This window comes from Hyperolius riggenbachi, chromosome 1 (assembly GCF_040937935.1).
Source record: "Hyperolius riggenbachi isolate aHypRig1 chromosome 1, aHypRig1.pri, whole genome shotgun sequence".
Lineage (NCBI taxonomy): Eukaryota > Metazoa > Chordata > Amphibia > Anura > Hyperoliidae > Hyperolius > Hyperolius riggenbachi.
The window spans coordinates 12,558,312-12,570,967 of record NC_090646.1 but is presented as its reverse complement, the minus strand read 5'-3'; the positions used below and the strand labels follow the sequence as shown (position 1 = coordinate 12,570,967).

Here is a 12,656-nt window from a genome sequence, read left to right as displayed (position 1 = left end):
GAGACAGAATGAGGTGCGGGGATCACAGGGGACACAGAATGAGGTGTAGGGATCACAGGAAACAGAATGAGGTGTAGGGATCACAGGAGACACAGAATGAGGTGCAGGGATCACAGGAGACACAGAATGAGGTGCAGGGATCACAGGAGACACAGAATGAGGTGCAGGGATCACAGGAGACACAGAATGAGGTGCAGGGATCACAGGAGACACAGAATGAGGTGCAGGGATCACAGGGGACACAGAATGAGGTGTAGGGATCACAGGAAACAGAATGAGGTGTAGGGATCACAGGAGACACAGAATGAGGTGCAGGGATCACAGGAGACACAGAATGAGGTGCAGGGATCACAGGAGACACAGAATGAGGTGCAGGGATCACAGGAGACACAGAATGAGGTGCAGGGATCACAGGAGACAGAATGAGGTGCGGGGATCACAGGGGACACAGAATGAGGTGCAGGGATCACAGGAAACAGAATGAGGTGTAGGGATCACAGGAGACACAGAATGAGGTGCAGGGATCACAGGAGACACAGAATGAGGTGCAGGGATCACAGGAGACACAGAATGAGGTGCAGGGATCACAGGAGACACAGAATGAGGTGCAGGGATCACAGGAGACACAGAATGAGGTGCAGGGATCACAGGAGACACAGAATGAGGTGCAGGGATCACAGGAGACACAGAATGAGGTGCAGGGATCACAGGAGACACAGAATGAGGTGTAGGGATCACAGGAAACAGAATGAGGTGTAGGGATCACAGGAGACACAGAATGAGGTGCAGGGATCACAGGAGACACAGAATGAGGTGCAGGGATCACAGGAGACACAGAATGAGGTGCAGGGATCACAGGAGACACAGAATGAGGTGCAGGGATCACAGGAGACACAGAATGAGGTGCAGGGATCACAGGAGACACAGAATGAGGTGCAGGGATCACAGGAGACACAGAATGAGGTGCAGGGATCACAGGAGACACAGAATGAGGTGCAGGGATCACAGGAGACACAGAATGAGGTGCAGGGATCACAGGAGACACAGAATGAGGTGCAGGGATCACAGGAGACATAGAATGAGGTGCGGGGATCACAGGGGACACAGAATGAGGTGTACGGATCACAGGAAACAGAATGAGGTGTAGGGATCACAGGAGACACAGAATGAGGTGCAGGGATCACAGGAGACACAGAATGAGGTGCAGGGATCACAGGAGACACAGAATGAGGTGCAGGGATCACAGGAGACACAGAATGAGGTGCAGGGATCACAGGAGACACAGAATGAGGTGCAGGGATCACAGGAGACACAGAATGAGGTGCAGGGATCACAGGAGACACAGAATGAGGTGCAGGGATCACAGGAGACATAGAATGAGGTGCAGGGATCACAGGAGACACAGAATGAGGTGTAGGGATCACAGGAAACAGAATGAGGTGTAGGGATCACAGGAGACACAGAATGAGGTGCAGGGATCACAGGAGACACAGAATGAGGTGCAGGGATCACAGGAGACACAGAATGAGGTGCGGGGATCACAGGAGACAGAATGAGGTGCGGGGATCACAGGAGACACTGAATGAGGTGTAGGGATCACAGGAGACACAGAATGAGGTGCAGGGATCGCAGGAGACACAGAATGGGGTGTAGGGATCGCAGGAGACACAGAATGAGGTGCAGGGATCGCAGGAGACACAGAATGAGGTGTAGGGATCACAGGAGACACAGAATGAGGTGCAGGGATCACAGGAGACACAGAATGAGGTGCAGGGATCACAGGAGACATAGAATGAGGTGCGGGGATCACAGGGGACACAGAATGAGGTGTAGGGATCACAGGAAACAGAATGAGGTGTAGGGATCACAGGAGACACAGAATGAGGTGCAGGGATCACAGGAGACACAGAATGAGGTGCAGGGATCACAGGAGACACAGAATGAGGTGCAGGGATCACAGGAGACACAGAATGAGGTGCAGGGATCACAGGAGACATAGAATGAGGTGCAGGGATCACAGGAGACACAGAATGAGGTGTAGGGATCACAGGAAACAGAATGAGGTGTAGGGATCACAGGAGACACAGAATGAGGTGCAGGGATCACAGGAGACACAGAATGAGGTGCAGGGATCACAGGAGACACAGAATGAGGTGCAGGGATCACAGGAGACACAGAATGAGGTGCAGGGATCACAGGAGACACAGAATGAGGTGCAGGGATCACAGGAGACACAGAATGAGGTGCAGGGATCACAGGAGACACAGAATGAGGTGCAGGGATCACAGGAGACACAGAATGAGGTGCAGGGATCACAGGAGACACAGAATGAGGTGCAGGGATCACAGGAGACACTGGATTAGGTGCAGGGATCACAGGAGACACAGAATGAGGTGCAGGGATCACAGGAGACACAGAATGAGGTGCAGGGATCACAGGAGACACAGAATGAGGTGCAGGGATCACAGGAGACACAGAATGAGGTGCAGGGATCACAGGAGACACTGAATTAGGTGCGGGGATCACAGGAGACATAGAATGAGGTGCGGGGATCACAGGGGACACAGAATGAGGTGCAGGGATCACAGGAGACACAGAATGAGGTGCAGGGATCACAGGAGACACAGAATGAGGTGCAGGGATCACAGGAGACACAGAATTAGGTGCGGGGATCACAGGAGACATAGAATGAGGTGCAGGGATCACAGGGGACACAGAATGAGGTGTAGGGATCACAGGAGACACAGAATGAGGTGCAGGGATCACAGGAGACACAGAATGAGGTGCAGGGATCACAGGAGACACAGAATGAGGTGCAGGGATCACAGGAGACACAGAATGAGGTGCAGGGATCACAGGAGACACTGAATTAGGTGCGGGGATCACAGGAGACATAGAATGAGGTGCGGGGATCACAGGGGACACAGAATGAGGTGCGGGGATCACAGGAGACATAGAATGAGGTGCAGGGTTCACAGGAGACACAGAATGAGGTGCAGGGTTCACAGGAGACACAGAATGAGGTGCAGGGTTCACAGGAGACACAGAATGAGGTGCGGGGATCACAGAATGAGGTGTATGGATCACAGGAGACAGATAATGAGGTTTAGGGATCTCAGGAGACACAGAATGCGGTGCAGGGATCACAGGAGACACAGAATGGGGTGTAGGGATCACAGGAGACACAGAATGAGGTGTAGGGATCACAGGAGACACAGAATGAGGTGCAGGGATCACAGGAGACACAGAATGAGGTGCAGGGATCACAGGAGACACAGAATTAGGCGCAGGGATCACAGGAGACACAGAATTAGGCGCAGGGATCACAGGAGACAGAATGGGGTGTAGGGATCGCAGGAGACAGAATGTGGTGCAAGGATCACAGGAGACACAATGAGGTGTAGGGATCACAGGAGACACAGAATGGGGTGTGGGGATCACAGGAGACACAGAATGAGGTGTAGGGAGCACAGAATGAGGTGTAGGGATCACAGGAGACACAGAATGAGGTGTAGGGATCACAGGAGACACAGAATGAGGTGCAAGGATCACAGGAGACACAATGAGGTGTAGGGATCACAGGAGACACAGAATGGGGTGTGGGGATCACAGGAGACACAGAATGAGGTGTAGGGAGCACAGAATGAGGTGTAGGGATCACAGGAGACACAGAATGAGGTGTAGGGATCACAGGGGACACTGAATGAGGTGTAGGGATCACAGGGGACACTGAATGAGGTGTGGGGATCGCAGGAGACACAGAATGAGGTGTAGGGATCACAGGAGACACAGAATGAGGTGTAGGGATCACAGGAGACACAGAATGAGGTGTAGGGATCACAGGAAACAGAATGAGGTGTAGGGATCACAGGGGACACACAATGAGGTGTAGGGATCACAGGAGACACAAAATGAGGTGCGGGGATCACAGGAAACACAGAATGAGGTGCGGGGATCACAGGAAACACAGAATGAGGTGCGGGGATCACAGGAGACACAGAATGAGGTGCGGGGATCACAGGAAACACAGAATGAGGTGCGGGGATCACAGGAAACACAGAATGGGGTGCAGGGATCACAGGAGACACAGAATTAGGTGCAGGGATCACAGGAGACACAGAATGAGGTGTAGGCATCACAGGAGACACAGAATGAGATGTAGGCATCACAGGAGACACAGAATGAGGTGTAGGGATCACGGGAGACACAGAATGAGGTGTAGGGATCACATGACACACAGAATGAGGTGTGGGGATCACATGAGACACAGAATGAGGTGTAGGGATCACAGGAGACACAGAATGAGGTGTAGGGATCACAGGAGACACAGAATGAGGTGTAGGGATCACAGGAGACACAGAATGAGGTGTAGGGATCACAGGAGACACAGAATGAGGTGTAGGGATCACAGGAAACAGAATGAGGTGTAGGGATCACAGGTGACACAGAATGAGGTGTAGGGATCACAGGAGACACACAATGAGGTGTAGGGATCACAGGAGACACAAAATGAGGTGCGGGGATCACAGGAAACACAGAATGAGGTGCGGGGATCACAGGAAACACAGAATGAGGTGCGGGGATCACAGGAGACACAGAATGAGGTGCGGGGATCACAGGAAACACAGAATGAGGTGCGGGGATCACAGGAAACACAGAATGGGGTGCAGGGATCACAGGAGACACAGAATTAGGTGCAGGGATCACAGGAGACACAGAATGAGGTGTAGGCATCACAGGAGACACAGAATGAGGTGTAGGCATCACAGGAGACACAGAATGAGGTGTAGGGATCACGGGAGACACAGAATGAGGTGTAGGGATCACAGGAGACACAGAATGAGGTGTGGGGATCACAGGAGACACAGAATGAGGTGTAGGGATCACAGGAGACACAGAATGAGGTGTAGGGATCACAGGAGACACAGAATGAGGTGTAGGGATCACGGGAGACACATGAGGTGCGGGGATCACAGGAATGGAGACAGCGATCAGAGGGGAGCAGAGGACACACATAAGGAGATCACAGAGAGGGGTACAGAAGTTGCACTCACCATCTGGCACTGCTGGGCCTCTTTGAACATTTAAGGCAGCAGGATGGAAAGCTCCTAATGGAAAAACAAAAACATAATGAACTTCTTAAAAAGCTACTTGAGGGAAAACCAACAACTAGTAATACTAATAAAATGTTGATGCTAACCAGGTCCAGGGTTAATGTCTGGCTCACCAAAAGGACTATGTCCAGGAAGGTAGGGACCCACTGAGAAGCGAGTGGAAATATCATTGTGCAAGTCAAACAGGCGCAATGTACCAACTCACCAGAGACACCCGTACTCCAAGACCAACTCACCAGAGACACCCGTACTCCAAGACCAACTCACCAGAGACACCCGTACTCCAAGACCAACTCACCAGAGACACCCGTACTCCAAGACCAACTCACCAGAGACACCCGTACTCCAAGACCAACTCACCAGAGACACCCGTACTCCAAGACCAACTCACCAGAGACACCCGTACTCCAAGACCAACTCAAAGTCAGTGGCTTCCAACCATCACAATGGCCTCAAATTCACTAAGCAGTTTAGACTAGTCTACAGATGGTTTTTAGTCTACTGATGGTTTGGTGTAATGTTATGCTGGGAATACACCATACAATTTTCTGTAAGATTCTCTGTAAGATTTACCTGCCAGATAGATAAATTTCCAACATGTTCAACTTTATCTATCTTACCATCTATCTGCTGAGCAATTAGGCATTGTTCTACTCAGCAGGCGATAACCAGAAGACAATGCACCAGAGATAATGACCATTCCCTACAGAAAATAATCTAATTATGCATTCTAACAGAAAATCTAACAGAAAATTGTATGGTGTATTCCCAGCATTATGCTGGGAATACACGGTACGTTTCTGTACCTTGTAATCGAGCCGCTGATGGCTCGATTGATAATTTACGTGTCCGATACCCCGCCGGATCGATTCCCCGCTCGATACCGCGGGCAGGACAATGCACAAAAACGGAAAAGATGGAAAGAAGCGCCCGCGGGGACGAGAGGGAATCGATCTGGGCGCCCGCGGGGATGCACCGGAATCAAGCCAGCGGCTCGATTACATGGCCAAAAACGTACCGTGTATGCCCTGCATTAGACCTGTTTTTAGACCTGTTCTAACGTTCAGTAATTACACAATTCACAAATGTAAACAAAGAGTAACCACGCCCACTTTTTCTGAGAGATTACACCAGCTGATTTCTGTCAGTAAAGTAATTCTGTGAGGTATTTTCGATGAGAGGATGAAACCTTTTGAATTAATTTTGCAGGAGTTTAATTGTATGCAGAGGAGAGCTCATCAGAGGAGAATGATGTCAGTCATAGCCGCTTATTTGTGAATTGCATCTTTTGATCATTTCCCCTGCTTTACCCACCTAATTACCAAATGGTTTAGACCAGGTCTAAAACATTTGGTAATAGTGAATTCCCCTTCGATGCAACTGACCAAACCATCAGTAGACTAAACCATCTGTAGACTACTCTAAACTGCTTAGTGAATTGAGGCCATTGTAATCACCAGCCACAAGCTCAGAAACCACCACCAGCAAAGCATGACAACACACTGCCACCAACTCAGAAACCACCACCAGCAAGGCATGACAACACACTGCCACCAGCCACAAGCTCAGAAACCACCACCAGCAAGGCATGACAAAACACTGCCACCAACTCAGAAACCACCACCAGCAAGGCATGACAACACACTGCCACCAGCCACAAGCTCAGAAACCACCACCAGCAAGGCATGAGAACACACTGCCACCAGCCACAAGCTCAGAAACCACCACCAGCAAGGCATGAGAACACACTGCCACCAGCCACAAGCTCAGAAACCACCACCAGCAAGGCATGACAACACACTGCCACCAGCCACAAGCTCAGAAACCACCACCAGCAAGGCATGACAACACACTTCCACCAGCTCACAAATTACCACCAGCAAGGCATGAGAACACACTGCCACCAGCCACAAGCTCAGAAACCACCACCAGCAAGGCATGACAACACACTGCCACCAGCCACAAGCTCAGAAACCACCACCAGCAAGGCATGACAACACACTGTCACCAACTCAGAAACCACCACCAGCAAGGCATGACAACACACTGTCACCAGCCACAAGCTCAGAAACCACCACCAGCAAGGCATGACAACACACTGTCACCAGCCACAAGCTCAGAAACCACCACCAGCAAGGCATGACAACACACCACCACCACCACCAGCAAGGCATGACAACACACCACTATCAGACACATCTACCTGCCATGAGCTCAGAAACCACCACCACCAGCAAGGCGTGACAACACAAAACTATCAGACACATCTATTAGCCACCAGCAAAGCATGGCAGCACAGCTATTAGACATCTATTAGCCACTAGTTTAGAAGTCACCAACACACTGCCACCAGCCACGAGTGACATCAGCCAAACTATCTGAAAAACATCGACAAGCACTTGCAGTGTGAACCTGCCCCTCCTCCCTGCTAGAAATGTAGACAGCAATTAAAGCTGGTACTATAGATAACTACTCTCCGCACCAGTACTATGCAACAGCTTTGTTAGGTAGTACAGTATTGTACAGTGTTGGCCATAAATAAAAGCAAGTTTTGAATCAGGATGATACTAAATTAAATGCTAAAAGTGATAAATAAGAGTAAGCTTTTGGCTATTCCACCTTCATCAGACTCAAATCCTGTGTGCTGACAAGATGATGACGGACACAGCTATATTTAACCACTTTACCCCCCACGGTACGAATTTCTCCGTCCCTCCCCCCCCCCCCCCCCCCCTAAAAAACCAAGGGACGGAGAAATCCGTACCTCCCGCCGCTCGTGCGTGCGCTCCCGCCGCTCGTGCACTCCACCGCCCGCCCGGAGATCAATGAACGGGAAAATCCATTCCCGTTCGTTGATCTAAGCCCCCGCAATGATCTGCTGCTTCTATGAGAAACAGCGCGATCATTGTGATTTTCCCAGCCTCGTAGTGCTTCCGCATGACAACAAACTCACTGTAGTAAAGTAATAGTAAAACTACACCCTAAAGCATTTTACATATACAAATACATTACTTTTACACAATAAATTAACTCATTACCTCCCACACTCCCCAATTTTTTTTTTTGTAATAAAAAAAAAAAAAATACAATAAAAAAAAAAAACAGTTACCTTAGGGACTGAACTTTTTAAAAATATTTATGTCAAGAGGGTATAACACTGTTACTTTATAAACTACGGGCTTGTAATTAGGGATGGATGCAAAACTGAAAAAAATGCACCTTTAATTCCAAATAAAATATTGGCGCCAAACATTGTGATAGGGACATAATTTAAACGGTTTTATAACCGGGACAAATGGGCCAATACATTTCATGGGTTTTGTCACGGACGGTTGCGGGGCCACAGACGCGTCCTGGAACCGCCCGTGAAGAAAAGTGATCGCACTCTATTCTCTGCATCGATTGCGCTTCAGATCCATAGAATCTGGATTGGTTGTGTAGGGGCTACCTGTAGCAACCTGGAGTACCTGTAGCAACCTGGAGTTTCTCTTCCTCCTAGCTGTCACGGAACAGCCGTGAAAAACGTGGGCGAATTGGAAGGATCCGCGCAGTCCAATTTCTGATAGCTTTCTAGCTAAATGTGTGCAGTCGTGCAAGCGATCAGAAAACTACACTTTTGTGTTTTTAATCCAGAGATGTGTTCCCCTGTGACCAAAGAATTTCCCTCACCCCTCAGGAATTTCGCACGTGGCCAGATTCCCTGCAGGGCCTAGCTCATTCCCCCTACAGCAGATGTCCCCATGAAAAGGACCAGGAAGCTGGCTCCACAGGGGGGGGGCATAGAAAGCCAGCCGATCCGGCACCGAGCACGGGCCATAAGAAAAGCATTTCCTGTCGGTATACGAAAACCGTATGTCGCACAGCTATAAAATTCATATCGTCTTGTTCGGTAAAATCTGGCCATCGAGCTGATATGAAATTCAATGGGATAGACCGTCCGGTTATTGAGATATGAATCTTCTCAGGAGCCTGACCTGCTGGCTTAGCCATGTCTGATGTCATATTAATCTGTATTTTCCAACAAGTATGAATCTGTTACCCCCCTAAATATAACGTGTATGGTTCAGGAGTTACAGCATTTCATAAGTTTAGCCATAAAATCTCTCAGAGGGAATGAACTGTTCTTTGTTGGTAACTTAGAGGGGGCCGGCATTGCCACACCCCCAAACCAGCTTCATCAACAGCACATGGCCAGCAGGCGGGCATGATTTCTCCATTTTTCCACCTTCATGAACACACGGCCACCGTGAGGAACAAGTGGTGGCCATTTTGATTGAACTTAGCTGAAACAAAGAACTCTGCGGAACTTGAAATCAAGGACTTGATGATTTTCCCACAAAAGGACATCTTTCCAGGAACTAAGTATTTTCTCTCCCTTCTTTTATTTTTCATACTGGCTATTACTGTTTTAATAATTGTCTGTATATATTAATTATTTATATTGCTTTCAATAAACCGACGCTATCGTCAGTTGTTGTTCTAGCTACCCTATTATTCAGCACACACAGAACTGATCCCAGGTCTCTGAAGAGACGCTACTATTGTTTGTTGTTGGCTAGACAGAATACAGCGTGTTTTAACCGTTTTTATTCGCATGACTAGGCAGTCAGACGGGTCCACTGGCCCATACCAGTGGTGGTGGCAGATACCCTGAAATAGTGTGTAAAGTTGTAATTACTATACCCCACAGGCTCCCTTCTGGTCGGGCTGCTGCCCAAATTTCTGTCGGTTTCTGCGCAAAGATCGCGACCAAAGCTTGCATGGTCTGTGTGCTGAAACCGATTGGAAGGCAATTTGCGGTCCGACCACTAGGGCTCCTGTGACAGGTTTTAATTACAGTAGCATGCATTATTTAAAAACTATAATGGCCGAAAACTGAAAAATAATTTTTTCCCACATTTTTTCCTATTTTCCCATGAAAACAAATTTAAAGCCTAATTGGTGGCGAAAAAAACAAGATATAGTTCATTTCATTGCGATAAGTAATAATAAAGTTATAGACGAATGAATGGAAGGAGAGCTGAAAGGTGAAAATTGCTCTGGTGTTCAAGGGGTAAAACCCCTCAGTGGTGAAGTGGTGGAGGCCGCAATAGCAGCATAGGGGGCGATGTTATGGCTGGGAACGCGAAGAATCACTCGCGTTCCCATGACTGTCGGCTCCTGACGGCGAAACCGGAAGTGGTCGCCGGCGAGGTCGGGAGGATCTCCGAGACACGGCGAGGGCACCGATCGGCTGCAGGGGGCTGAGGCAAGCCCCAGGTGAGTAAATGTCATTTTTTTTAATCAGACTTAAGGTTACCTTTAACCACTTCACCCCAAAGGGGTTTTCACTGTAACGGACAAGAGCAATTTTCACCTTTCAGTGCTCGCCCCTTTCATTTGCCAATAGCTTAATCACTACTAATCACAATGAAATGATCTACATCTTGTTTTTTTCACCACCAATTGGGCTTTTTGGGGTTGATATTTGCTTTCAGTAATTACTTTATTTTCAATGCATTAAAGGGAAAAAACAAGGAAAAAATATGAAAAAAACCCACACTATGTCTCCAATTTCATCCCCTATAGTTTTAATATAAACACTGCTACTGTACATAGTGGGAGGAGAGTTAAGCAGACAGGAGGAGCCAAACTATTTTTTTTTTAAATGTTAATTGGGATAGAGATGTTAGATGGACACCACAACCACCACCAGCGCTCCTGTTATGGTAAAGCCAAAAACCGCCACCAGCTATTCTCAAGAGCGCAGAAACAAGCAGCCGCATTTGCTGACATTTCACGCCACAGAAGCACGATGAAGCTCTTACCAAAATTATAGTGGCCTACGTCCGGGCCGTTATATGCTGGGTGCAGATATGGATTGTTCCTCAAGGCAACTGCCGGAGGGGGACCATTTTGTGCCTCTTCATCTGAGAGGAGAATGCGGGACACACCAGCTGGTTACATCAGGATATAAACAATCTTTTATCTACACTGGCGGCCATTTTGTTCTGGCCCAGTCATGCGCTGAGGCCTTCTGTGTGTTAGCAGGGTTACTATCTAAAATAAAATGGGCCGACCAGGCCATATAGGTATAGGTTTTTCTATAAAGTGTCCTGGAGTAAGGTTATACAGGTTTATAAATGAAAACACTAAATACAAAAACCCAAGCAGAACCTCGGGTCAAAAATCAAATACTTGCCTTCGGGGAGAGATGCCTCTGGACGAAGCTGGCTGTTTCGGCGCATATCGCTCAAGGCCGAGCACAGAATCTAGATCTAGGTGCCGCTATAGCAGCAATGCTATAGTGCGCGGGGCGAGTAAGGGTTATTTGAGATTCCGGAACCAGAGTCAGAGGGGGAATACTTGAGGCTGCCAGGGATCTGAGCAGCAGCAGGATGAGCCGTCATTTGGCTCACACTGCACCCAGCTCACAGCGGCGTACTAATAAGTACACCCTCTGGACTCTAAGGCGGCTTGACATACTGTCCTATGGACCTCCGCTGCTGCCCTCGCGTGTGAACGGCTCCAGTTTACAGAATGGACACGCCCATGCCTGAAGAGGCACGTAGTCAAGAGCTTGGAATCCAACAAGAGCTGGTCGGATTCCTTTGGGAGGGGTCCGTGCTCAACAGTTGGACTGGAGGACGGCGTGGGAAGACACTACAGGATCCAGAGGCTTCCCTCTTAGGTGGTCCCTACAAACTGCTGGAGTTACAATTTTTAAAGGCTACCCGAGGTAAAAAAAAAACTAATTAAAACTCTACTTTAAGTTTTTACTGATTTAGCTCAATGACACATTCATTGAAGTATGCCAGAACTAAAATGTGAACTATTGAACCTTTTATCACTTTCCTGCTCTCACAAGCCATTTTCTGCCAGGAAAGTGTTTTATAGTTGTAACTTCTTATCAGTGAGTCAGTCCAGACTCAGACAGGAACTGCCACTTACATACCTGATAACTCTTTCAGGCAGAGAAAGAAAAAAAGGAACACAGCCTAGTTATTTGTAAGATAGGCACTGTACATACACATGCCTATCTCATCATGTCACCTCAAGTATCCTTTAATGTAAAAAACCTACATTACTGATTTCTATGACATTTTTGTTGTTACATGTTACAGACTAGTACTAACTTAAGTAGTTGAAAGTAGTTTAAAACACAAAAGCACGTTGAAAACAACCCAAAAACATTGTTTTTACTATACGTCCAAAGAGAAGGGGGAGGATAGTTAAGCAGACAGAAGGAGACAATTTTTTTTAAAATGCTAATTAAGATAGAGCTGTTAGATGGACACCACAACCACCACCAGCGCTTGTTACGGTGAAGCCAAAAACCACCAACAATTCTCAAGATCGCAGCAACAAGCAGCCGCATTTGCCGACACAGAAGCACAATGAAGCTCTTACCAAAGCTATAGTGGCCTACGTCCGGCCCGTTATATGCTGGGTGCGGATATGGAATGTTCCTCAAGGCAACTGCCGGAGGGGGACCATTTTGTGCCTCTTCATCTGAGAGGAGAATGCGGGACACACCAGCTGGTTACATCAGGATATAAACAA

General features: G+C 48.2%; 1 protein-coding gene across 8 annotated transcripts in view; it reads right to left on the bottom strand.

Annotated features, from left to right (window-relative positions):
• Window positions 1-12,656, bottom strand: part of LOC137562355 (PC-esterase domain-containing protein 1A-like) — a 101,698-nt gene that overhangs the window by 20,739 nt on the left and 68,303 nt on the right. For 3 of the 8 annotated variants that reach the window (XM_068273699.1, XM_068273692.1, XM_068273696.1), the window contains 3 exons: window positions 12,504-12,605; window positions 10,922-11,023; window positions 5,055-5,108 (listed from right to left, as the gene is read on the bottom strand). In XM_068273699.1, coding sequence (XP_068129800.1) covers window positions 5,055-5,108; window positions 10,922-11,023; window positions 12,504-12,605 — 258 coding nt within the window. The remainder of the gene's footprint in view (window positions 1-5,054; window positions 5,109-10,921; window positions 11,024-12,503; window positions 12,606-12,656) is intronic. The other 5 variants (XM_068273714.1, XM_068273705.1, XM_068273707.1 and 2 more) reach the window with 2 other exon arrangements.